Source organism: Trachemys scripta, chromosome 5 (assembly GCF_013100865.1).
Source record: "Trachemys scripta elegans isolate TJP31775 chromosome 5, CAS_Tse_1.0, whole genome shotgun sequence".
Classification (NCBI taxonomy): Eukaryota; Metazoa; Chordata; order Testudines; family Emydidae; genus Trachemys; species Trachemys scripta.
The window spans coordinates 79308790-79335640 of record NC_048302.1 but is presented as its reverse complement, the minus strand read 5'-3'; the positions used below and the strand labels follow the sequence as shown (position 1 = coordinate 79335640).

Genomic DNA, 26851 nt, shown 5'->3' with positions numbered 1-26851 from the left:
ATTCTACATTTGTAAGTTAAACTTTCATGATAAAGAGATTGCACTACAGTACTTATATTAGGTGAACTGAAAAATACTATTTATTTTGATTTTTAAAGTGCACATATTTGTAATAAAAATAAATAAAAAGTGAGCACTGTACACTTTGTATTCTATGTTGTAACTGAAATCAATATATTTGAAAATGCAGAAAATATCAAAAATATTTAAATAAATGGTATTTTATTATTGTTTAACAGCATGATTATTCTCAATTAATTTTTTGAACTGCACAATTAATCATGATTAATTTTTTTACTCGCTTGACAGCCCTAGTTTGCTTGTTAGTTTTTTTAATCAGACCTGAAAAACTTTAATAGTATCTATCTTTGTAAAGCATTTTGGGGTACAATATTTTTGTACAACTTGTCCTATAAATCAAGTCTTGTCACAACAAAGCACAGAGCTCCTTAATACCAGCAACTGTAGGCAACCATACACTTGGAAAAATTAATTTTTTTAATGGACTCGTAAGTTTGTTTTATAAAGTAATAAAATAAGAAAGAGAAAACTCTTTCCAGTAAATTAACCTTTCATCTGGACAATAGTCCCTTTCTCTAATGGACAGTTAACCTAACACTGATTTTCAGGTTTCCTTTTGCTTTGTTACAGTACAAGCAATTTGTTATGGATCAGCAGATAGTTAGCTCTACTTTATGTTATAAAAGAAAGGAATTTCAGTGGTGCCAACTTCAAGCATTCAAAAATATGACTCAGGCTCCAAAACACAGAAGACTGGCTTGAAAAAAAAAAAGTTAAATGATAAATGTTGGGGGTTTCCTGAACCTTTAGGGTGCATTTAAGTCATATTTTAAGGCTTTCCTCTGCATGCATTAGAACTAGAAATTTATTTTCTTTAAATGAAAACAGTTTCTCATGCAATCTTTTGATTCCAGCACCTGGGATTCTGAGAAACCAAATATTGCAAGACTCATGATAAAAAATGCAAGAATTAATGACACTGGAATTTTATTTTTAAAGCCTGGAGGAAAACTCAGACACATCTCCACTACACACTTTGGAAGTCTCCCTTCCATATTAGATTACGGACAAAAACTAATACTCTCTGTTTCTATTACTGTACCTTAAAAAATATTTGTCCATGCCCACATGAAAACTGTGTCCAGTATTGTTACTATCACCACAATTTCACATTTATTGAGAAAAGAAAACAAAGTCAAATAAAATACTCATAAGTGGGAGCATAAATTGTACATGAACATAAATATTTTTAAGAAGTATACAGCATATATCTTGAAAGGATAATAAAATAGGTATTTTAAAAATTGGAGAAGGAGTGTATTGAAGCATATAAAAAGAAAAGGACATAATATTCATTTAACTGCTCACATAGTACAAGCCTCAACAATGATAAGATCACAATTTCAGTAAATTCAGAGGAGATGATGGGGAATGGGCCCAGCCATTCTAGCTTGAGGATTGGAATTTTCTTTGATCTATCAGCAAAAATAAAGGTGAAAAATGATTGGGGGTGCAGGGAGAGCTGCCTCTTCTGAAACACTTAGCAGGGCAAGTTTACAGCCAGCTTTCATTGTATGTGTATTCTTGTGTGTGGAAAGTAGTTATTGTACTGAGGCCCGTCATTGCCCAGGTATATTAATGAGAACCTGCAGGAAAATCGGAATCAGACTGTGTACATTTTGGCCCCTTCACCTGACCTTTCATTCTGTGTTACACTGTCCCTACTCCTTTCCCACACCCCACCCTTTCAATATACAGTAATCCATTTCCTCAGAACTGTAATCCCTTCACTTTTAACTGGTAAACCAGACAGCTTCACAGAGACTGAGACACTGCTTCATGAATCCATAACATATTTTGAATGTGTCCTCAAAATGTCCTCCTTTCTCGCAAGCTTATGAGGATCAACCCCACAGTGCTCTCTGTCATTTAGATCAGAGAAACCCAAACTCCTACATAATAATATTGGTGCAAGGAAGTATCAAGGGGAGTATATACTAGAGAATTTTTTTTATAGGACTGGATTAGAGGGTTAATTCTGAACAGTGATGCAATGACAAGTATTAGCCAGCAAATATGTGAAATTCAGTAATATAAGAGGTTTTACTGTACCATGTAAAATACCATGTTATTACAAAAACCTTAATATAACAAGGGTAGGTGTACCAGAGACAGATATTATTTACTTTCTGAACTTTGTCTACAATGAAACAGTAAGATTTTGGCAAATAAATTTTAACCACAATTGAACAAGTAAAACAAAACTAAGTACATCTTTAGTAAGTGTATGTGTGACGGTCGGTGCCCCCCATAAGGCTTTATGGAAATATGCTTATGTATGTGTATATATATATATAGCATAACTAGAATGTGTTGTATGCTACATAGGCCATGTAACATATCCCTGTAAAGGTCATGATCTACTGAATCTATTAATCCTATTTGTAGGCATGTATAATTTTTGTATTCGAAGTTATGAATATTGGCTGCATACTTGTTTGATTCTAAGTAGGCTGTAGTAAAGCAGTTGATCAACTTCCTGAGAAAGGACTATTCTCACTAAGTGCCCCATCAAGAAACACTTACACCAACAATGAACTTGGAGACACCAATCCACATCTAGGCTTTCCCAGGAATGTGGCTTGGCTGGTAAGGAACTCAGTCATGCGTGGACAGGTGACTTGCCCAGGTGACTCCAATACTCCATTTTTTGCAGCTGGACTTTGCATAGGAGAGAGGAGGGGGTCTCCAACCATAAGAGAAAGTCTATTTAAGCCCAGGGGAGACCCCCTCTATTTGGTCTTCAGCTGGCTAAAGAGAGAGCCTCTCCACCCCCAAAAATACCTGAGAGAAACTGGAACAAAGGACAGTGACTGCAAGGGGTGTGAGTGATTGCTGGACCCAGACTAAAAGGAGATTAGTCTGTAAAAGGAAGCAGTCTGGAACTGGTAAGGATTTTATCTGCATTCAGTTGGATTAGACATAGACTGGCGTGTTTTATTTTATTTTACTTGGTAATTCACTTTGTTCTGTCTGTCACTACTTGGAACCACTTAAATCCTACTTTCTGTATTTAATAAAATCACTTTTTACTTCTTAATTAACTCAGAGTATGTATTAATACCTGGGGGGGGGGGGCAAACAGCTGTGCATATATCTCTGTGTTTTAGAGGGCGAACAATTTATGAGTTTACCCTGTATAACCTTTATGCAGGGTAAAACGGAGTTATTTGGGTTTTAGACACCATTGGGAGTTGGGCATCTGAGTGTTAGAGACAAGAACACTTCTGTGAGCTGCTTTCAGTTAAGTCTGCAGCTTTGGGGCAAGCAGTTCAGACCCTGGGTCTGTGTTGGAGCAGACGGGCGTGTCTGGCTCAGAAAGACAGGGTGCTGGGGTCCCGAGCTGGCAGGGAAAGCAGGGACAGAAGTACTCTTGGCACATCAGGTGGCAGCTCCCAAGGGGGTTTCTGTGATCCAACCCGTCACAGTGTGAAAACTGGAATATTAAAATCTAATGTTGGAAGCCACATTCTCAAAATCTGTCCAATAGCTGTGCACACAAACTCAGCTATGTACATGTCTTACATTCAGATATCACGTTTATTATATTAAAACTCTGAACAGAATGCATGCTTACCTTTCTGTCTCTTCATTTGGGGAAAGTTGCTGATTGTGGTTGCTTGAACTATTTCCACTACGATTTGATACCTAGTTTTAAGAGGGGAGAAAAAAAAGATAAAAGATGGTCTTTTATAAATTTGCTCTTCACATTGCACACTTTTAGAAGTAAAAATGTAGAACAAACTCACATTCCCATTCAGAGGGCAAGTATGTCTGGAAACAGAGTGGGAGAGGAGAATTCTCAAAGATGGAACAAACAAAAAATGAAAATCATTCAAAAAACCCAGCAATAATTTGGATGTCCCCTTGTCTCCACTGAAACCCTTGGGATACTGTATGACAGGTTCTTAAAAACTCAATACAATTAATGAAAGTGTAATACAAAACCATGGTCTTAAAATTTAAAGGTGAAACAAAGTAATGTTGGCAAACAGAGTGAGACTGAATGTAATAAACTTGGCAGAGTGGTGAAATTAAAAACATGCCTGAGGGAATAATTAAGACTTCATTGTAAAACTGAGACAGATTTCAGGAGAGAGTTCCACGTGCAATGGCCTCCTACAACAAAGGCAGACTTGTTCGCTGATGTAACATGCAATTGTAATATTCAAAGGGGAAGGAATTCAGGTAGCTGTAAGGATGATGCAGTCAGGGTCTGTATCTTTTAAGGCTTTAAAACCAAAATCCATTACTTTGTACAATGTCAATGTACAGAATGAGGTGTAGTAGACTCAAGGTTACTCAATCAACGAGTAAACTGCAAGTCCTTGAGAAACCCTGCTGAAAAGGGAAATACACTGTGCTGTCCAGGCATAATGAACAAATTCTGCTAAGAAAGAAAAGAGAATTCCCCCCCCTCCCTCCCATCAGAGACAGACATGCTCAGAGTGGCAGAGTAAGGGAAGGGAAGGATGGGGTTTCCTCTACCATCCCTTTTCCTACCCCAGAAAAAGCAAAAGAGTAAGAACCACAGTTAACAAAAAAAAAAGCAGTCACTGAAAGTTATGTCCTTATAATTAATAACTTGGCTGCTTGGTCATTTGTCCCTGTTCCTGACCTGAGTTACACACAGACCTATATTTGAAGCTTGGGAGGTAGATACATTTGTACAGAAAGAAAAAACAAACTGCACACAGCAGCAGCAGTTGGAAGATAACATAGTTAAGTGGTGATATTTTTATTCAAGATATTTCTACTGTTCATTCATCTTTATGGCTTTCATAAACTCCTTGCTTCACTGAAACTTTAATTATTCTGTCAGAGATATTCAACACTTTTCCTCTGAGCATATTAGTGAGGAGATGAGGATTAACTAATAGTTTCTGAACTTTTCTAACATTCTCAGAAAATGTGCCTAACCAGTTTTTATGGCTACTGTAAATTTACGCATACGTTTGTTTTTGAACACCTTCCATACTGCATTGGACTTTTTCTGCCATTACTTTATCCCAGTTGATTTCACTCAACAGCACATGCTTTTCAAAATACCTATGAGGAAGAATGGCCCACTGGTCACTGTGCTAGCCTGGGACTAGAGTAAATTCCTTGCTAGAACACAGACTTCCTGTGACACCTGGGAAAGTCACTTAGGCCTGGTCCCCACTTAGTCCGGACTTCGGACTAAGGTACGCAAATTCAGCTACGTTAATAACGTAGCTGAATTCGAAGTACCTTAGTCCGGACTTACCGCGGTCCAGACGCGGCAGGAAGTCTCCCCCCGTCGACGCCGCGTACTCCTCTCGGCGAGCTGGAGTACCGGCGCCGACTGTGAGCACTTCCGGGATCGATCCGGGATCGATTTATCGCGTCTTAACCAGACGCGATAAATCGATCACAGAACATCGATGGCGTGCCGCCGGACCAGCCGGTAAGTGAAGACTAGGCCTTAGTCTCTCTTTGTGCCTCAGCTCCTCCTCTGTAAAAATGGAGGTAGTAGCACTTCTCTACCACACAGGGGTGTGGTGAGTATAACTACATTAAGCAGTGTGAGTGCTCAGATACTATGGTAAAAGGCAGCCAAATTAGTACCACAGATAATTTATCTGGGTAATTGGGAACCAAGTATGTTATTTTTTTCTTGCCACTCTAGTCCTAACTATTAGAATTGCTATGATGCCTAGAATATCTAAGCTGTGAAAGCATTTAAGCAATCCTAATAGGACTAAAATGGCGAGAAAAAAAAATAAATTATCTGGGTTACTGGAAATAAAAAACTAATGCATAAGCGAGTCAATTATTTTTCAGTTCTTTTTAGCTTACTCCATTTCATTTTTTTTTTTAAAAGAGCTGCACATGTTGTAAACTGTGTGATCACAGGCTCATGTTGTTGGTACCCCTGTCTTTCCCTGCGCCAATCCCCTTCCCCTACTGTTTGTTATCCTTACTCTTCTCATCACTTCTAAAGCAAGAAAATAAGCTTTGTGGCAGGGCTGTAGTCTATGTTTTACCATGAAGCATCTAGTAACCCGTGGTGCTCCACAAATAAAATAACAATTGTGATACTGCGCTACCTTCATCACAGCTGCTAATCAGAGGGAAAATTAACCATCAGCTTCCTCCCTTTATCATCTTTCATTCTCAGCCACTTCTAGTTCGTTCAACCTCTTTATCTCACACAAACTTATGGCACTATATAAAACTACTACCTATGGTTTCAGACCTCATATGTAAGGATTCTCCTTTCCTTCCCTATTCTCTGCAATCTCATTCAACTTTCCACAGGACCTTACATTTGGGGAGAAGGGAAGTTCAAGGATTGTGGGTCACATTGTTGTGATCCCACTGTATGTATATATTTTGTATTTTCTCTTAAGGTTTTCACATCCTTATGAAGAAAATTTATCTGTAAGACCCTTTTCCTTGATGAAAGGAAATAAGGACATAAATATTTTAACTACTTCACAAAAACAGGAGTCAAAACTTTCCCCAAAATAACAAAGCAGCACTGGAAGGTAGCTATCCTTCAAAGTCACATGATCTTTTGCTCTGGAAACCTTCAATATTTCATACCCAGTGCAGAAGCCCAAGGAAGGTATTCCAGTTCTCCAGCAGATATAGGTAGGTGGATGAAAAGGTAATCAAGACAGTTAAGTCCAAAGCTGACCGTGAAGCATTACAAAGGGATCTCACAAAACTGCGTGACTGGGCAACAAAACGGTAGATGAAATTCAATGTTGATAAGTGCAAAGTAATCCACACTGGAAAATATTATTTTAAAAAATAAAAATAAAAAAAAATCAGATTTTTTTTTATTTAAAATTGGATTTTTTTGATAAAATGCTTTTTGAGGAAAAAATCTAAAGATAGCTTTAACTAAGATACATTATTGCTCAAAGATATCATCATGGAATAGGGATTATAAATTCTAATTCTATAGTATGAGACAATATATTCATGTAATGTTTAAGAAAAGTTTTGTAAATGAGTTCCAACAGTTCGTGAATTAGGGACCCAATCTTATGGGGTTCCAGGGGCTTCTGTATAGATCAGGGGTCAGCAACCTTTCAGAAGTGATGTGCCGAGACTTCATTTATTCACTCTAATTTAAGGTTTCGCGTGCCAGTAATACATTTTAACGTTTTTAGAAGGTCTCTTTCTATAAGTCTATAATATATAACTAAACTATTGTTGTATGTAAAGTTGTCATAACTATAAAGGGAAGGGTAATAGCTGTCCTGTGTACAGTACTATAAATCCCTCCTGGCCAGAGACTCCAAAATCCTTTTCCCTGTAAAGGGTTAAGAAGCTCAGGTAACCTGGCTGGCATCTGACCTAAAGGACCAATAAGGGGACAAGATACTTTCAAATCTTGGGGGGGGAAGGCTGTTGTTTGTGTCCTTTGTTTTGGGAGTGTGTTCGCTCTCGGGACTGAGAGGGACCAGACATCAATCCAGGTTCTCCACATCTTTCTAAGCAAGTCTCTCCTATTTCAAACTTGTAAGTAAATAGCCAGGCAAGGCGTGTTAGTTTTCCTTTGTTTTTCTCAACTTGTAAATGTACCTTTTACCAGAGTGTTTATCTTTGTTTGCTGTACTTTGAACCTAAAACTAGAGGGGAGTCCTCTGAGCTCTTTAAGTTTGATTACCCTGTAAGGTTAATTTCCATACTGATTTTACAGAGATGATTTTTACCTTTTTCTTTAATTAAAAGCCCTCTTTTTAAGAACCTGATTGATTTTTCCTTGTTCAAGATCCAAGGGGTGGATCCTGATTCACCAGGAGTTGGTGGGAGGAAGGAGGGGGGATGGTTAATTTCTCCCTGTTGTAGATCCCAGGGGGGGTTGGAACTGATTCACCAGGAGTTGGTGGGAGGAAGGAGGGGAATGGTTAATTTCCCCTTGTTTTAAATCCAAGGGGTTTGGATTTGTTTTCACCAGGGAATGGGTGAAGGTTTTTCAAGGCTTCCCAGGGAGGGAATCCATTGAAATGGTGGCAGCCGAACCAGAGCTAAGCTGGTAGTTAAGCTTAGAAGTTTTCATGCAGGCCCCTACATTTGTACCCTAAAGTTCAAAGTGGGGATCCAGCCCTGACAAAAGTAAATAAGATTTTTAAAATGTTTAAGAAGCTTCATTTAAAATTAAATTAAAATGCAGAGCCTCCCAGACCAGTGGCCAGGGCCCGGGCAGTGTGAGTGCCACTGAAAATCAGCTCGTGTACCGCCTTCGGCACATGTGCCATAGATTGCCTACCCCTGTTTGAGCAGCATATTCCAGAAGTCTTGAAGTCTTTCTGAGTGTAGCCCTCATTGATTTGAGATCTACCATACCATTCTCTCACTAGAAGGGAAAGCCTACGGCCTCTTGCCATTATAAAGGAGACCTAGTTTGGGAATATTTGAATGAAGTTCCTCTACCTGTGGGTAAGACAGGCATGTGTGCAAAATGCAAACAGTGCAACAAAGAAATGCAAGGCCTGGTTGCCGGAATGAAACAACATCACGAGAAAGCTGCGTTGAAGATGATGAAAGGAACATGTCTGAACATGCAGGATCTTCAGGTTGGTAAACCTTTTTTTATTTCATACTTCTTTCTTAAGGACTGCCTGTCTTCCTTCTGGATTATTCTTGAATTCTCATGTTTGAGCAAAAAATATTGTTGTTACTCTATGGTACTATCATTTTAGATGCAGTTGATATAAAAAATAAATAGCTGAAATAGGCAGATCTTCCTTTTACAATTTCACCTTTAAAGTAGTATTGAGTGTCAGTGAATGCACTGAGTAATACTAAATGACCACAATGGTAATAATAATTAAATAACTGCATTGACTTATTTTGTCTAGGAGAATACATCCTCAACATACAGGATTCTGAAGACTATCCACTTTCAAGATCACCATCATTTTCTATAGTTTCAGCGTTATCTGGCAATGACAGTGTTTCAGTCACATCATGTATGTCACATAGACAGACATAAGTTAGCGATAAGAACCAGCAGATTACAAAAAGAGGTAATCGATGGGAAAACTGCCCAGTTTGTTTATGCAACAAATTCTCCTCTCCATATTATTGAGAGCCCACACTTCATTAACATGGTTCAGTCACTGATGGGTGGAGCAATGTCCACAATGATCCTGTTGTATGTGCTGGTGTGAGAATAGAAGAAGGGAATGTCTTCCTTACAGAAACAATTGATACATCAGGAAATGCACACACAGCAGAATACTTACAAGAAGTAGCAGCAAAAGCTATAACAAACTGTGGAAAAAAAATTCAAATATCTAGTCCGCAGCTTGGTCAAAGATAATGCTGCAAATGTATCCAAGATGAGAAGCCATTTAGAAGAGAGTCCCAAGCTAATAACATATGGTTGCAGTGCTCATTTGATGAGTCCTCCTAGCCAAAGACTTCAGTGTTCCAGAAATAAAGGCTAATGTTGTTGAAATTGCAAAATACTTCCGTAACAACCACTTTGCAGCAGCTGCTCTGAAAAAAGTGGGAGGAACCAAGCTAACGCTCCCACAAGACGTGCGATGGAACTCAGTAGTGGACTGTTTTGAGCACTATATCAAGAAGTGGCTTAATCTGATGACAGTTTGCAAACAAAATCATGAAAAAAATACATGGCACTGTCACAGCCAAAGTTCTCAACATCGGGCTTGAGAGAAATGTTGAACCAGGGTGGCCAACCTGTGGCTCCGGAGCCACATGCGGCTCTTCAGAAGTTACTATGCAGGACCTTGTATAGGCACCGACTCCAGGGCTGGAGCTACAGGCACCAACTTTCCAATGTGCTGGGAGATGCTCACTGCTCAACCCCTGGCTCTGCACAGGCCCTGTCCCCACTCCACCCCTTCCCACCCTCTCCTCTGAGCCTGCCATGCCCTCACTCCTCCCCAGAGCCTCCTGCATGCCACGGAAGAGCTGATTGGGTGCGGGGAAGGCGCTGATCAGCGGGGCTGCCGGTGGGCAGAAGTTGCTGGGAGCCGGGGGCGGGGGGGGGGGGGGGGGGGGGGGGGGGGGGGGGGGGGGGGGGGGGGGGTGGGGGGGGGGGGGGGGGGGGGGGGGGGGGGGGGGGGGGGGGGGGGGGGCGGGGGGGGGGGGGGGGGGGGGGGGGGGGGGGGGGGGGGGGGGGGGGGGCAGAGTGCGGAGCTGATGGAGGGGCTGCTGGGAGGGATAGCTCAGTGGTTTGAGCATTGGCCTGCTAAACCCAGGGTTGTGAGTTCAATCCTCGAGGGGGCCACTTAGGGATCTGGGGCAAAATCAGTACTTGGTCCTGCTAGTGAAGGCAGGGGGCTGGACTCTATGACCTTTCAGGGTCCCTTCCAGTTCTATGAGATAGGTATATCTCCATATATTATTATTAAATCAAATCCACCCTGATCCCAACTATACATACAAAATGCTGGGGTCTAAATTAGCTGTTGTCACTTAAAGAGTTCTTGGAGTCATTGTGGACAGTTCTCTGAAAACATCTTTCCAATGTGAGACAGCAATCTAAAAAGCTAACAGAATGTTAGGAACGATTAGGAAAGGCATAGATAATAACAGAAAATATCATAATGCCACTATAAAATCCCTAGTACGCCCACATTTTGAATACTGCATGCAATTCTGGCCACCCCATCTCAAAAAAGATACATTAGATTTGGAAAAAATACAGAGAAGGGAAACAAAAGCGATTAGGGGTATGGAACAGGTTCCATAGGAAGGGAGATTAAAAAGACTGGGACTATTCAGCTTACAGAAGAGATGACTAAGGGGGGATATGATAGAGGTGCATAAAATCATGAATGATGTGGAGAAAGCAAATACATAAGCGTTCTTTACCCCTTCACATAATACAAAAACCAAGGGTCACCCAATGAAATTAATCGGCAACAGGTTTAAAACAAAACAAAAGGAAGTACTTCTTCACACAACACACAGTCAGGGGATGTTGTGAAGGCCAAAAGCATAACTGGGTTCAAAAAATGACCAGATAAATTCATGGAGGATAGGTCCATGAATGGCTATTATCCAAGACAGTCAGTGACACAACCCCATGCTCTAGGTGTCTGTAGGCCTCTGACTGCCAAATGCTGACTGGATGGAAGGGGATGGATCATTCAGTTATTGCCCTGTTCAGTTCATTCCACCTGAAGCATCTGTCACTGGCCACCTACATTCCCTCTAAGGTGCATGCCTGCACAACCATGCAGGAAGCCACCAAGGGGGCCACAGGTGTGCACACTGCACTCCCCCGGCCCTGGCCCCAGCCCCAGGGCGGCAGCAGCCGGAGAGAGACACCTCTCTCCCCGCCACAGCCCTGGGTAGGGCTGCACCCTAAACCTCTCATCCCCAGCCCCATCCCAAAGCCCACACCCCCATCTGGAGCCCTCACTCCCCTGCACCCCAACCCTCTGTCCCCTCCCGCACCCTGAACCCCTCATTCCCAGCCCCACCCTAGACCCCGCACCCCCAGCTGGAGATGGAGCCAGAGCCCTCACTCCCCTGCACCTCAGCCTCTGTCCCAGCCCTGAGCTCCCTCCCACACACCTAACCCCTTCATCCAACCCCCACCACACATCACCTCCATATTGGTGCACATAAATTCATTCCACCCATGCATAGGAAAAATTAGAGGGAATATTGCTGGCCACTGTTGGAAGACAAGATAGTAGGCTAGATGGACCATTGTTCTGACCTAGCATGGCCATTCTTACGTTTTTCACTTATGGAAGCCAAAGGGATGTGTCTGCACAGCAAGAGAGCAAGTTTTCACTAGGGATCCAATTATAAACTAAAATTTATATTATTAATACTAATAAACTATGACTTGAAAAGTCTCTCTCAAACACAAAAAACAAAGTTCTTCTATTGTTTAAAAAGAACTCTAAAAAAAATATGTACAGACAACACACAGAATAATGTAAGACCTAAAACAGGACAGATAAGTTGAAGGGGGGGAGGAGAAAGAGTTGGCTTTCTGAACTTAGACTCCTTGTATCAAAGATAAGCCAATAAAGAATTCTTGTCAAGATGTGAAGTCTCAGCAATAGAATTTAAGAATGATAGATATTTCACGTAGAGGATGTGGAAATGTTGTGAAGGGCATGACTTTGTCGTGTTGGCTATTGTCAACTACACACTTATAGAGAAGGATTTAACATAACCTTCCAAATCAAGGCCAATTTATGTAGGCAGTGCAGGAGAATATGAAGGAAACAGTCCAAACAGTTCTAATTGGATAGTTTCCTAATCCACAATTGTTGCCTTTAACATAATAAAATAAAATAAATAATAAAAGATACCCTGCTCCCCTTTAAAAACAAAAGGCTATGGCCATGAAATCTACCACTCCCTACAAATTATATCTAACTTTCTCTATACACTTGGCTTTAAAACAACGATACTCCAAAAAACACAGACATTTAAAGAACTACTTTCCACCTTCACCACACTACTGTGCTCACTGGCAAATATTAGGGAAGCGACTGTTCTTTAAGAGATTTTTAAAAGTTGCTGTTATATTTTTAACGCCACTTCTTAACCTTTTGAAGAGTTGAACAGTCTACCTACCCCCAAGGATTCTTGTGAGGTAGAATAAATTTTAAGAGGCTTTTATAAGTTGTTATGAAATCTAGCTATATGAATTATAAAACAGTACACTCTGCTCTCTGGGCTTTTGTTTTTGTCCCAACAGGTTACTAATGGCCTGGTAGGTATGTCTGTTTGGCATTTGATGGTAAATCCCATCCTGAAGGTTTTGAATGTGGAATGACCCATCTTAGTTTTAAACTGTCCATAATATCTTTCATTGAGGGGCCATCAAGGATTTCTCTTTGTCCATTCATTCTTTAGGCAGAGGCTGACCAAGTGTATCACTAGAAAAGAACCTCGACAGGCCTCTATGAAGGGTGGGCCAGTATGGGATGCACGTGCACAGTTTCTCATGTGCGGATATATTTTGAAAATCTGGGAGATGTGTTTTATTGTAAAGAAAAAAATACCCTACTCTTTAATGGCCACGTATAAGTATTTTTAGGCATTCTATAGCTACATAATCCCAAATGGCTATACGACCTTCAGAGAATTTCAGCAGGAACAAGGAGAAAAGCCATCTGGCCTCAGTGTCTGTCTCCTCTCAAGCTCCAGCACTCCTCCCCCGCCCCCCTCCAAACCACACTTGCTTTTTTCTAGTGTCCTTGGAAATTAACTCTCCACAGTGGGACCAGCCCTATTATCCTGCACATCTCCACAGTGTGGGCAGGCAGTTATGATCCCATCACTAAGGACGTTACACTTTCCCAGTCAGCTCTGGGTTAGGGCATGTAGGCCCAGTCACAATTTCTGTATGGACTCTTGTCTTTTTGGATAGAAAATAAGGTTCAAGGGGCCTCACTGTGAATGAATTTGTGCATATGCTATTGTCCACGTTCAATAATTAAGGAGTGAAAATACTAGTAGCATAAACTGATTTATTACAAGGGAAATCCCATCAGCTATGTGGAACCATAAAGATTAGCACACTTACCAATAAATGATTTCAAGCCCATCCAACCTCCCCACCCAGCTTCTAACCCTCTTGCTAAGAACATAAGAATGGTTGTACTGGGTCACTCCACATCCCAGGCGCTATGATCCCCTTCCCAACTGCTTGCCTCATTTTTTATCTTCCCAGCTTTTGATCCTCCCACCTACCCAAACAATAAGTACCCAGTTCCAATCACCTTAAGTGCTATCGTTAATAAATCTAACAGAAAGCCCAGTGAGATTTCAGAAAAAGAAAGTTGTGTATCTACATATATTATGGAGGATTTCACTTCTTTTAGGAATTGGAACTACTTTGACTGCAGTGAGAATCAAGAATCTGAGGAATTATCTATCAATACCTGGAGACTTCCTTCAGTGCAGTGATATAATATCTTGATCTCAGGGAAATGGGAAGGAATTAAATTCTTCTCCAATGACAAACCACCATTTGGATGTTTCAAAGAAATACTGAGTTTCACATTAACTATAATTTCTTAGGATAATTCTCTTCAATAGCTAAGTCTAAACTATAAAACTGTTACTATCTAAATCAGATGGCTTAGAGGTTACCAAGAAGCGATCTCAGTTAGCTTATTTTCAAATATAAACAAAACTAAAAATAAAAAGTTTGTCATTCTTTGACCTTTGTGGATTAACAGCCTACAAAAAAAAAAAAAAGTGCACAGAAATGCTACATGTCATTCTAGGACAAGGAATGAAGAGTGTCCTCCAACTAAAATTATGGGATACAGGAAATTTTAGGTGAGCAGAATGCTATTACCCAGATTGGAATTTGACCAGGAAACCAGGGTTGATACCCATATGCCAGAGATTTATTTGTTAGAGGGAGGTAATCAGAAAAATTCTGAGCACTGCAAAGTAACTTATTCCCAGTTGAAAGCATTCAAGAGCTTATTTTCCCTTCTCCTCCATACTTTCCTGTGGTTTATTAGCTAAATATACCATGAAATGTCATTTACTTTGTTCATCCACAGACACACCTTTGTGTGGTTTCCCCAACCTCAACCCTTAGAACATTCACAGACAAATCACTACCCTACTCTGAAAAATGTACCACTGAATCTTTATCTGGCCACAAGAGTCTCTTCCACAGGTGCTCATACACCACGGGAATGGGGACAGACAGATAAATTAAACATAGCAAGGAGACTGCACTTCCAGCAGCACAGTGCTACTCGGCCACCAAGCTGGGATACTGGTATTACACAGATCCTGAGGAAACAGTATCACCTGCTGAATCACAAACACCATGTCCCTGCAAGAATCCTGAGATTTTCCTGAAGGCTTCCCATTCAAGTTCTGATCAGACCCAACATTGCTTGGGGCTTACGAGATCACAGCTCAAGGTAAGTCCACCACGCTATAGACTGGAAAGTGAACATAATGATACAAATGTAGCCAAAAAACACAGTACTTCATACAGTGAGTTTGCCTTCCGATATTACAATTTAAAGGGACCTAGACGCCTAGTAAGAGAATACAGTGCACATTAATTGTACCAGAACAACAAAAAAAGGGTTACGTTTCAACTGAAGCAAGCAGCTCCATTAGTGTTATTACTCTAATAAACCTCATGTCTATTTAGGTTTCCAACAGTCTAATAAGGGGTAATTTATACTGTCAGTAGCACAGCATGCTGGCCTGGAGTAAAGAGCAAATTTTACAGCAGATGAACAATATGTAGCCAAGCAACAAAATCATTTCACTCTCTCACCTAATGCATTTTTCTCTTTGGAAAATATAAGTTGTTTCAGAGCAGGGTGTGGAAATGAAGCGAGAACAAAAAAGAAAAGCTACTTATTCAGCCCCAAGCACATGGACTGATGGGGATGGATCTAACAGGAGGTGCATTCAGTAGTCACAAATCAGGACCCACGCCCTCATGGCAACCGCTTCTGCAGTGTTCCAACACTTTAATGCTCTCACGTTGGCTCTGCTATGAAGATAAGAGAGAGAGGAAGGATGATTCAGTGGTTAGGATGCTGGCCTGGAAAGTTGGGAGACCCAGGTTCTATTTTCTACTCGTCCAAGTGCTTCCTGTGTGACCTGGGGCAAACAGCTTAGTCTCTCTGTGCGACAGTTATCTCTGCATCTGTACAATGGAGATAACAGTGCTTCCTTACCAGGGGGCCACAGAAGTATCCAGGATAGCCAGACAGCCTGCCCTGGGACTGTTCCCTAACACCACAGTCTCCATCCCACGCTCATCCTCAGTTGCTGCCAAATCTCCTTGCTCACCTCCACTTTTGATCACTGCCCAGAGACAGACACACTAGTTCTTCTTCCCCTGAAGAGGGTTCTCTGGGCACAGGAAGATACAGCTGCCTTTGCTGGATCCTTCGGCAACCATCCTCCACCTTCCTGAAGCCACTGCTACAAGGTGTACGGTGTGTGTCTGGAGGAACTCCCAGGAATCCCAGCAGAGAAAGGAATTGGGAGAGGAACCCCCTGAATATGACAGCCCTATTGGAGGAGAGGGGGAATCCCTTCGAGAAACCCAGCATGAGGGGTGCGTGCATGTGTACAGCAAGCAAATGGGTGCCTGTGTGCAGAGAGCGGATTAACTCTGCCTCTCTAGACATTCCATTTCCCCACAAGCTTGGCCCTACTATTGGGTCAAGCAGTGTATTTGACCAGTAGGACCATATCCTCTGGAGGCTTCGCCCCTTGTGCATTTATAACCCCGCTTTAGTCTTTTCAAAGTAATGCTTCCATTCACTGTGGTTGTCACATGACAACTATGTCTTTATCTTAAGCAGACTGTGTTTGCTCACTCAATGGAAATGGCAGAGAGAATCTAAAGCACAAACAAAAACGACTAGCTCCAGCTATAGGAGCACCACTGCAAGTGCAGAAGAAAAGATGTGCTACCCAATATTAAACAAAAGTAATTCAGAAAAAATACATCCAATTAGGGCAGAAAAGGGTGCAAGAACCACAGGAAAGGGGAGATAATCAACAACATGCTTAGACAGAGGAGGTCTGTAGCACTGAGTGTCCATGACCACACATTTTATTCCAGGCATCTAAGAGTTCTACAGGGTATTGCTGAGCTGGTGAAGCCCAGTTAATTGCAGACTGCATGACTGCTGCCAGTCGGTGACTGGGCAACGTCCTATCCTGACCTTGAATCTGAGCTCTGAAGATAGACATGCTGGGACTTTGCTTCTGAGACATACAACATGACCAAAAAGACCAGCCAGCAGCAGCCAATGATTATTTCAGTACTCATGGTGGCCAGTTCTCACTGATACATCCCTATTACTGATAAAGTCAAACCATCTTATACCAGTAGCTGTCATGGACAATGCATATGAAATGCATCCAGCCTCCTGATGTCTTGTTTTAAGCAACATCCATTATTTCAGATTCATATAAAAGAATCAAAAGTATGCAGGTTTGATAAATGCGTATTTTTGTACAGTTTCACTTTTTTTGGCCACCAGACCCTATGCATGTCCTTCACGGCTAAGACATCTAAATGAACTCTCCTTGGGATGTCTGGCTGGCTGCACCCATCAGATGATAGGCTGGCTGCCTACATAGATGAAATCATCCACTGCTTCCACAGTTTGTCTGGAAGCACATAACTTGTATCAAAAATTTTGCACTGACATTCAGGATTTCTGTTTTTGTCCAATAAACTCATAATCCAAGGGCAGCTGCCACATGCTGGAAGCTCCTTGGTGCATCTTTGAGACCATCTGAATCCTGACCAAAGAAGACAACATCATCCGCATAATCCAGGTCAATAAAAGAGGTTAAATCAATGGTTATACCAACATTTGCAGAGATATGCTCAATGAGCCAATCCATTGCACAGCAGAACAGGGCTGGGTCCAGGACTCATCCCTGTTTCACCCCAGATCTACTGTGACACCTGTCAGTTCTATGGGTCCCCCAATTTATTCATGCTCTGAGTCATTATGCAGATCTTGAATTAGCATCAGAAGGATGTCGGGAACACTGATGCCCCGTAAGGCCTTCCACAAGGCAGTTCTAGTGACAGAATCGAAGGCTACGTTTAAGACTACATATGCTGCTGTCAAAGGCCAGTTACATTCATAATGGATCTCAGAAAAAAGACAAGAGTAAGTATAGCATCCATTGTAGGTCTCCACAAAAAGAACAGGAGTACTTGTGGCACCTTAGAGACTAACAAATTTATTAGAGCATAAGCTTTCGTGTAACCCACGAAAGCTTATGCTCTAATAAATTTGTTAGTCTCTAAGGTGCCACAAGTACTCCTGTTCTTTTTGAGGATACAGACTAACATGGCTGCTACTCTGAAACCTGTAGGTCTCCAGGCAGTGAAGCACTATTGCTCTAAGCAATGGTATTTCACAAGGAAAGGCTGGACCCAGGTGAGTAGGACACATGCAAAGACTTTTCCAGGGAGAGAGAGTAAAGTTATTGGCCTATAGCTACAATATTCAGTGCATGGCCTTTTCCCTTACAGAGCGGGATAATGATCCCTTCCTCCCACTCCGCTGGTACCTTTCCAGTAGTCCAAAACTGGACAAAAAGTTGGCGTAATGGGCTCATTGGTATACTTTAAACGTTTGGGTGTTATGCTGTTAGGTGCAGCAGCATGTCCACTTCGCAGTTTCTACATGGCTGAGCAAATCTCTTCCAACACAGGCCATCTCCACGAGTTTCAGGGCCAGGGATTGCATCTATTGCTAATGCATACAGATCTGGAGATTGAGTTGCTTCAGGATGGTTACATGTGGACTCATAATATTCTTTCCATCTTTGCAGGACTATTTGTTGCGTTAACCTAGTTTTACCATCAGCCTTGTTCATTGGCGTAGTCAGAGAATCACTTGCAGGCTACAAGTTGTGACAATTGGTTTAAAAATCTGAGCATTAAAAAAAAAAAAAAAAAGATTCTTGGCAATGATGACAGTGATGACACCCTTAGGAAACTTGCTAATTCTTGGTAGGAGGACACGTGGGAATTGGCTTATTTCCGACACCTGGAGGTACTGATACACAGCACCACACTGGGAAAGACATCTGGCCACTGGAAGGTGTGACAGGTTGCAACACTAAAAAGGCCAGAAACGCAGCCTGACATCCTCCACAATGCCAGGAACACCACGCAATTCCAACATAATCCATTTACCCTTGCTGTTGGTTCCCATCTCTTTCCTCAAGACAGAAAGCAACAAGAGGGAGGCATATCAGATGGGGAAGAACTAACATGAAACCTGGAATAGGCATTTGTTCTAGGCAAGTGGGAGACTGTTGGCCCTTTCTGGGGATCCCTCTTCTGGTGCTTAAAAGCAGGTTAGGAATATGGGAATTATCTTGCATCATGGAGGAAGAGAGAAGGAATAGGTGAAAAGAGAAGCCCTGCTCCAAGTTTTGGGAAGGAGAGGGAAAGAAAAAAATTGGGAGGTATTAAAGATGAATATTACATAGATGCCTTGGTATCACAGCACAGAACACTAAGAAAGGGAATATTCATTCCATATAAGATCTTATTATTTATTTAGTTCTATAAGAGTTAACGGATGGCCTCCAAACTCAGAACCTGAGATATATTCAAGAGGGAATGACTGGGAGCCATCTGCCTCTAAGAATTCCTCAAAATCTCCTAGGGGGTCATCACACACACTACAGCCCAGCCCCTAAATGTCACATTTCAGAATCGGCCAGCCCAAAAGGAAGTACTTGATGTATTTGTTAGAGATGCAGTTTACTAAGACGACATTACTTAATAATGGAAGTCAACACATTATTTCTCTCTGACTCCTTTGATCAGGGCATGCTGTGTGGAAGGTTCCTATATGTCTTTAAATAATTGAGGAGACTTTAATATACACCAGCCAGTTATAATGGAATAATTTTAATATTTCCTGCTGACTAAAGGTGACTAAAGGGAAAGCAGCTTATTTTGGAGCTTTATTAAATGTTAAGGCTTATATTTCCTCTCTGCGCGTCACTGAAATCACACTTCACTCAGGTCTCAGCAATGGACTGGCAGGAGAAGCATGCTTAGTTTTGAACATTCTATAATTGAACATTGGATACCTTAGTTGTTTCAGGAATTCAACGTCAGAGTTGCTGTTAATGAGCTTGATGAACTCCTCATAAGAAGGAGCATATGTGTAGGCTTTCTTGTGATGCTCATTCACCTGTTCTCTGTACTCCATCTGACTGAGCAGCATTTGGTTGACATAATCTGGATCACTCAGCAGCTCCACCATTGGCTTCAGTACTGGGAGAAGAAATTTAAGAACAAAATCATTGTGCAAAAGAGCAAATGTCATCTTCAAACAAACACAAACTCAGTGTAACATTTTGGACACAAATTGAAACAAAGCAGGTTGATAAAATTCCAAGGAATTACTATGTAATTCCCAGATTACATAGTGTATCACTCATTTTAGACTGAAGTTTACCCTTCTCCTAAACTTTTTATTTTCTCTATTCATTACTGTAAACTGTCATTGAGATTCAGGAAACTGGAGATCCAGGTTATTAAAAAGTTTACACGTGTTAAAGCAGCTGAACCTAAATTGCAACATTTCCAGTGTCTGTTTCTGCTCTTCTTCCTGTGTATCTCAGAGAACGTTACACATTAGAGCCTAGGAAGGTGCAGAACTATGAATTAAAAAGAACTGTACTATATGGAGATTACTTGGGACTTTGCAGCATCAAAAATTGTCCCCAACTCCAAATTCAAAAAAGGGCAGAGTGATTAGTGGTTTCGTCATCCAATTAAAAGTGCATTTTATAAAAAGAACTAACATTCTTAATAAATAAATGGCTAGTTATTGAGGGTTTTTTAAGATTTTATATCATGCTTCAGTCATGTTCACATCCTTAGTCTAGAATTCCACTTATCTGAATGAGGTATAACAGTCTAGGACCACTCAAATGCTCTCCAGAAGGTCACTCCAGCATAGAAGGCTAAAGGTTTGGTTTCCTCTAGGACAGAATAAGAGGATGGAATGGCTCCTTGCTGCAAGGTGCCGAGCACTCTGACCCTGATACAGGAAAGCACTTAAGTATAGGCTTAATTTTGAGCAGGCGAGTAGCCCTATTAACTTCATGTGCTTAAACACATAATGAAATGCCTTGCTAAATCAGCACAATAGAGCTCAGTGCCTTATCCTTAATTAGCTAATGCTATGAATTTTTAAGTGTCTCATGTATGTCTATAAGATACTAACTGTACCAGTCTCTGCATGTGCAGGTTGTGACAGAAGTTTAATTTTAGAACTTAAAATGTGATATCAATACAAGTATAAACAGTTTGTAATCTCAGTACTGTAGTAGGTAAGTCATTAATTATCTCTGATCTATAATCTACCTTTTGTTGCAAGTATGTCTGCAAGGACTATGCGCAAGCTGAGAGACTGGGAATCCTTTGAGGGTAGGAGACAATACACCAGAATTTCAGAACATGATTGCAGGAATCTTACTTCTTCGTCAGAGTTCCTCAAGCATGGATGAAGTAAAAATGGCCTTGGCTGCTCCTCCTGCCTATTAAAAAAGGTACCAGAATTTCAGTTGAAATTACAATACATCTTTAGTCATTACTTACTATATCAGAATGTATAAAATATCAGGGACATAATGTTCAGCAAAGAAACATTTTAAACAGAAACTATGCTTCATCTATTGTTTATTTGTAATTATATTAAGAAGAGCCTACATTTGCCCCATTTCAATCCCTTACCCTATCTTTTCTCTATACCTGTACAAATAGAAACACATTTTTAAACCACAGCCGTATAGAATAAGCTATTATAGTTCTGAGCACACCCCAAGGGAGAAGGTTGAATAAAAAGCTTGTTTTCTAGTCACTTCCCTTGACATACATGGAACCTAATCCATTTTTTCCAAAATAATTGAGAAGGCAAAGTATTGAGATGCAAACATACCCTTCTACTGCAGACTAATTAATAGGCTTGTATTATAATTGTATGACTATTTAAGCAGGGGACTGAATATTACTGAGAAATGGATTTAGCTGTGACACTGAAGGTGGAACAGATGTGGTCTTCTACATCTGTGATCAACTACTGAATTGTCACTCAAAAAACTGCCGGCCTCTTTATTCTGACTTTTTGTAGAAAATAACAAACAAGGAAAGGTCAAGTGAATTCTCCCAGACAAAGAATCACTGAATAGCTAGATGACTGAGAATTTTCAACATTAGCAGACAATATTAACTAGTGGAAAAAATAAACAAACAAACAAGTGTGGGATGTATGAAGAATGTGATAGAAAATACTAAAAAAATGTTATGATGCCATTAAGTAAATCACTGGAATTCCCTCATCTGGAACACTGTAGTTCTGAGCACCTTGTCTTAAACCGGTTAGCAGAAGCAAAATGGGCTCAAGAAACAGGGAATGCAAAATTAGCCATGGGGAAACTTCCATATGAGAAGAGATATGAAAGACTGGGTCTGTTTAGTTCTAAGAGGAGACAAATGAAAGGGGGACATGGTAGAGGTATACAAAATATTGAATGGTATTGAGAAGGTAAACAGGGACTCCTATTTACCCTCTCTCAGAATACCAGGACAAGGGGAAACAAAATTGAAAGGCAAATTTTAAAACTGACAAAAAGATGAAAGTGCATGGTTCTTCTGTGGAACTCATTGCCACTAGATATCATTGAGCCCAAAAGTATAGTACAATTAAAACATGGAGAGCATGAGAGAACATCCACAGTTACAATACACAGGATCATTTCTATTTTAATACAGCATAAATTCTCATGCTTCGTGGTCTAAACCAAAGACTTTACTGATGAGAGTTTAGGTGAAATATTCCCTATGGGCAGGTTATTCCATAATTCTCCAATAACAGGTTTCTTACACCTTCCTCTGAAGCATCTGGTGCTGGCCACTTTTAGGGTATGTGTAGACTACAGCGGGGAGCGTGGTTCCCAGCTCAGGTAGACAATAGCAATGTAGCCCAGGGGAGCATGAGCAAGATCTCAGATGAGCTGCCTGAAGTACAAACCCACCCAGAACCCCATGGTACGCACTCGGATGGCTAACCCAAACTGTCACACATGCTGCCTCTGGCTATACTGCTATTTTTAGTGCATCTGTCTACCAGAGCTGGGAAGCACACTCCCTGCTATAGTGTAGACATACCCTTAGATACAGGACACTGGACTCGATGGACCACTGCTTTGATGAGGTATGGCAATTCCTATGTTCCTAAATGGAAACATAATTTCCATCACCCTTATAGGTCTACTAGAGAGAACAAGTACATAAAGAACATTCTGCTCAGCATGGAACAATCTTTTATAGATTAAACCTTATGCCTGAGAAGTAGTTATAAAAACAACATTAAATGAACATTATTGTAGAGAATAACTAATTACCTGACCTCAACTGCAGAATAAACTATTCGATGTAGGATCTCTGACACAGCAGTGAAAAATTTCACTGAACTCTAGATACCAGCCACTTCATCAAAATAATTGGCTTATGATGAAATGTTGTAACTTATTGACTTCTTCTCACATATTTCTCTCAACCAGTCATAAGTTTGTAAATTTCATACACCTTATAAGAAGAAGAAACATGTCATACACGTCCAGTTCACTAAAGAAACTACCTTTTTTTTTAAACTTCAATCAATCAGAACTATAAAGACAATTCCAAAACATCCTGTATGGGACTTCCGAATCCTGATCTGTACCAAAACACTGAGTTATTCACCTTAGTTAAAGAATCACTCATGGGGGTTTCAAAATGGTGACTGATGGGAGTGCAAGGTAGCTATGTACCTTGGGGAGAGGGTGCACCTTTGGGGGCCATTGCTAATGTGGCCAGGAGGCTAGCCGCATTGAAGGGAATTTCAAATTATGTGCATATGCATAAGAGTTGACCACAGAAAAGTTAGGTCATCCCATGGCATACCTTGGGTGCCAGGGTGAGTGCTGCAGAGGCTGCCTGTTGGGAAATGCCAGATACCTGCAGAGAGTGGAAAGAGTTTTGGCCAAAGAAACACAATCAAAAGTGTGTGATGCTGAAGCAGTTTTATCTAATTAAAAGTGTGAGGAAGGGGGTACACAAAGAAAAATGGGGGGAGAACTGCAAAGATGGATCTTTGAATTAGAAAGAGATCACAGGGATAACAAAGCTTAGCCATCTTCTGATCATTCCCTGGTGTACCATGGTGAGATCCCCACCCCACCACCACCACCAAACTTCCTCCTGCTGGCAGGCAGGCAGGCAACTAGGCTCTCCCACTCTTGGTGATAGAGGTTCATTTTGTGGGGTGGTGGGGTAAAGGGAGGCTGTACAATTGCACTGGCGGCTAGTTATTTGGGAGGTTGTGCTGCCACCAGAGCATGAAGCACTTGCCAAATGCCTTAGGAGTCAATGCTGTGCCTGTGTAATAATTACATCCAGATATACTAACAAACAGCCAAAGAAGTCTGTATTGTTGCTGACTCCCTCAGAATCAACCACTCTAGCCAGCTCTCTGCTGAAGCATGCAGGGAGCTAGACACCGCTTTCTGACATTCTGTACTCAAGGAGACCCTGTTCCTTTCCCTGGCAAGTGCCAACTGTTCTTTGGACCTTGCAGCATGTGCATATCCCATTACTCTTACTTCCTTCAGTGACTCTTGGTTGCAAGTCAGCAGCTCCCCCTCTGTGTAAGCAAGCGGCTCTAGGATGCAGGACCAGGTGCCTCACATGCTTCCAGCATTGGTCTGGAAGGAAAAAGAGACTGTACATAGCTTGGTTCCAGGTGCCCCTCTTGGCAGGTACTGTGGGAGGGGTGTTGTGTCACCTGGGGAGGGGTCATGGTCATTTCCTCAGGAAGCAGGAATTATAGTCCAGTAGAAGCCTCTCAGACTGGAGTCAGGGCCCAGCTATGCTATTCCTCACCCAAATGTTTTCTCCCCTCATCCTCCACCGTCCATTTCCCCTCCAGGGATAGTTTGCCATTGCAGCTGCTGGTCTTGGCTGGCAGCAACCAACTATTACTCAGGGGGCTGCTCCTGTCCTGCCATTTCTGGGTAAGAAAAATGGACAAAAGTCCCACAAATTTCATGCATATTCAAACAGAGGTTTCAGCTATATGCACTAGTCACAGGGAAATATACCTGTTTCTCTTTTGTGCACAAAGCAAAGCTGCCTCATAGTGGGGATTAACGGCTGGGAATGCAGGTACCCTGCATACTCACCTAGAGAGCACTGCTCGTGAGGGTGGTGTCCAAACCCCCATCACAATGGAAGGCCTCCTGCAGGCTGTGCTAGAGCAGGTGTCTCTTCTCTTGGGTCAAACCTCCTCTTCTCTCTGGTCTCTGAATGTTTAGCTGTCTTCTGCAGTGAACTGCTGAGCATTTCCATACTAGTATACTCCAGATCCCCACCGGGGCTCTCCTTGTAGGTGATCATTATCTATCTACATAAACCTGTCCCCAGACAGGTCAGCAGAGGTCCTGGGTCATTTAGATAAGAATTTTGATCTCCTCTTCTGGACTGGTCGGATGAAGCATGCACCCAGAACTAAGTCCCAACATCCTGAGAGCAGCTCACGCGGAGTATCAGCTAGCATCTTTTAAAAATCCTAGATTGGGAGCAGAGTATCTTATACTAACCAGAGATGACCCGTGCCTGCCAACAGTGTGGGGGCAGAGTGAAGGCAGCCGGCTTCCGTGGTGTTACTGAGCATGCTCAGTCCACGTGAGCATGCTCAGTACAAGCCAAGCAGCAAATTTGGGGGGGTATGTGACCCACATGCCCCACTCCCCCCCCGAGTCACCTGTACTAATAGATCATTGTAACATGTATAGGGCAGTGACATATGGGGCCAGAACCACACAATATGAATACTTTAGTTCAAACAGGAATTAATTCAGGGACGTCCTATTGCCTGTGTTATACAGGGGGTCAGACTCACTAGATGATCAAAAAAACTTCAGGACCAGACTCCAAAGAGAAACTGCTGAACTTCAGTTCATTTGCAAATTTGACATCAGCAGCTCAGGATTAAACAAAGACTGTGAATGGCTAGCCAACTACAAAAGCAGTTCCTCCTCCCTTGGTGTTCACACCTCAACTGCTAGAAGAGGGCCTTATCCTCCCTGATGGAACTAACCTCGTTATCTCTAGATTGATTCTTGCCTGCATATTTATACCTGCCTCTGGAAATTTCCACCACATGCGTCTGACGAAGTGGGTATTCACCCACGAAAGCTTATGCTCCAATACTTCTGTTAGTCTATAAGGTGCCACAGGACTCTTTGTTGCTATTTAGATGATCATAGTGATTCCTTCTGCCTTTATAATCTATCAATCTAACACTGGCCAACTCTACCTTCTTTTTGAAAAAAGAAAACAAAACTGTGTTGTTAGTTGGGCAAGACAGTGATGATCTGGCTCTGAAGACACACATGCACACGCAAAAAACACTCTTTCTGGGCACTCTAGCGCATAGCTTCAGATAGTATTAGCACAGGCCTCAATCACTTTCCTTTTAAGGAATGTCCATGCAGTTATAGATGACTGGGCATATTTTCATGATACAAGCAAGGGATGAACAGCACAGATCAACAGTGCATTCTGACTCCACTGGGCTGCGATTAAATTTGCCTTTTATCTCTCCATGATCAGTGTAGTCTCCACAGGAACCCTATCCCTGTTTGGGACAGCAGCCTACATTCCTAATCTCTCTGGAGCATTAACTGTTCCTACAGTTACATCCTTTCAGAGGAAGTAGTCGCATAGTCTGTCTGCATCTCCATCTCTTACAAGTCTGGGTGGAATTCACAGTTTCAGCCAATAAATTTAGCTTAGCTGAGTTGGGCCAGTTCCAGGAGTTTATTGGCACACAGTCAAGATGGGTCTATCACAGAAACAGAATGGAAAGAATAAGCCAATTGGTAAATATTTGGCCCTCACCATCCTAATTCATCCAGTATGTTGCTGTTTGTGGGGGGTTACATACACTCTGGCATGTACCTGATGAGATGGGTTCTCTCCATTACTCAACCTGATATGGGTCTTGAGAAGAGGAGACCCTTCCTCCAGCAGATACATGGAGATCATGACCAGGATGTCTTTGCAAAAGTCTAAGGGACAAATCTTCCAAGTGTCTCTCTGCAGGAGTCCTATGCAAGCATCTGTGTATCAGTGCCAGTAACTTGTTGCAACAGAGCCAGGAGAGATAAGGGAGTGATTTAAAGCAGGCGGGGAAAAGAAAAATGAACATCAACTAAAGGTGAACCAATTTGCTGA

At 41.6% G+C, this 26851-nt stretch overlaps 1 protein-coding gene across 4 annotated transcripts in view; it reads right to left on the bottom strand.

The window, feature by feature from the left end:
• SNX25 (sorting nexin 25) overlaps positions 1-26851 on the bottom strand; it is a 172091-nt gene that overhangs the window by 95866 nt on the left and 49374 nt on the right. For all 4 annotated transcript variants that reach the window (XM_034771268.1, XM_034771266.1, XM_034771267.1 and 1 more), the window contains 3 exons: positions 20939-21111; positions 19654-19840; positions 3659-3729 (listed from right to left, as the gene is read on the bottom strand). In XM_034771268.1, the coding sequence (XP_034627159.1) occupies positions 3659-3729; positions 19654-19840; positions 20939-21111 (431 nt within the window). The remainder of the gene's footprint in view (positions 1-3658; positions 3730-19653; positions 19841-20938; positions 21112-26851) is intronic.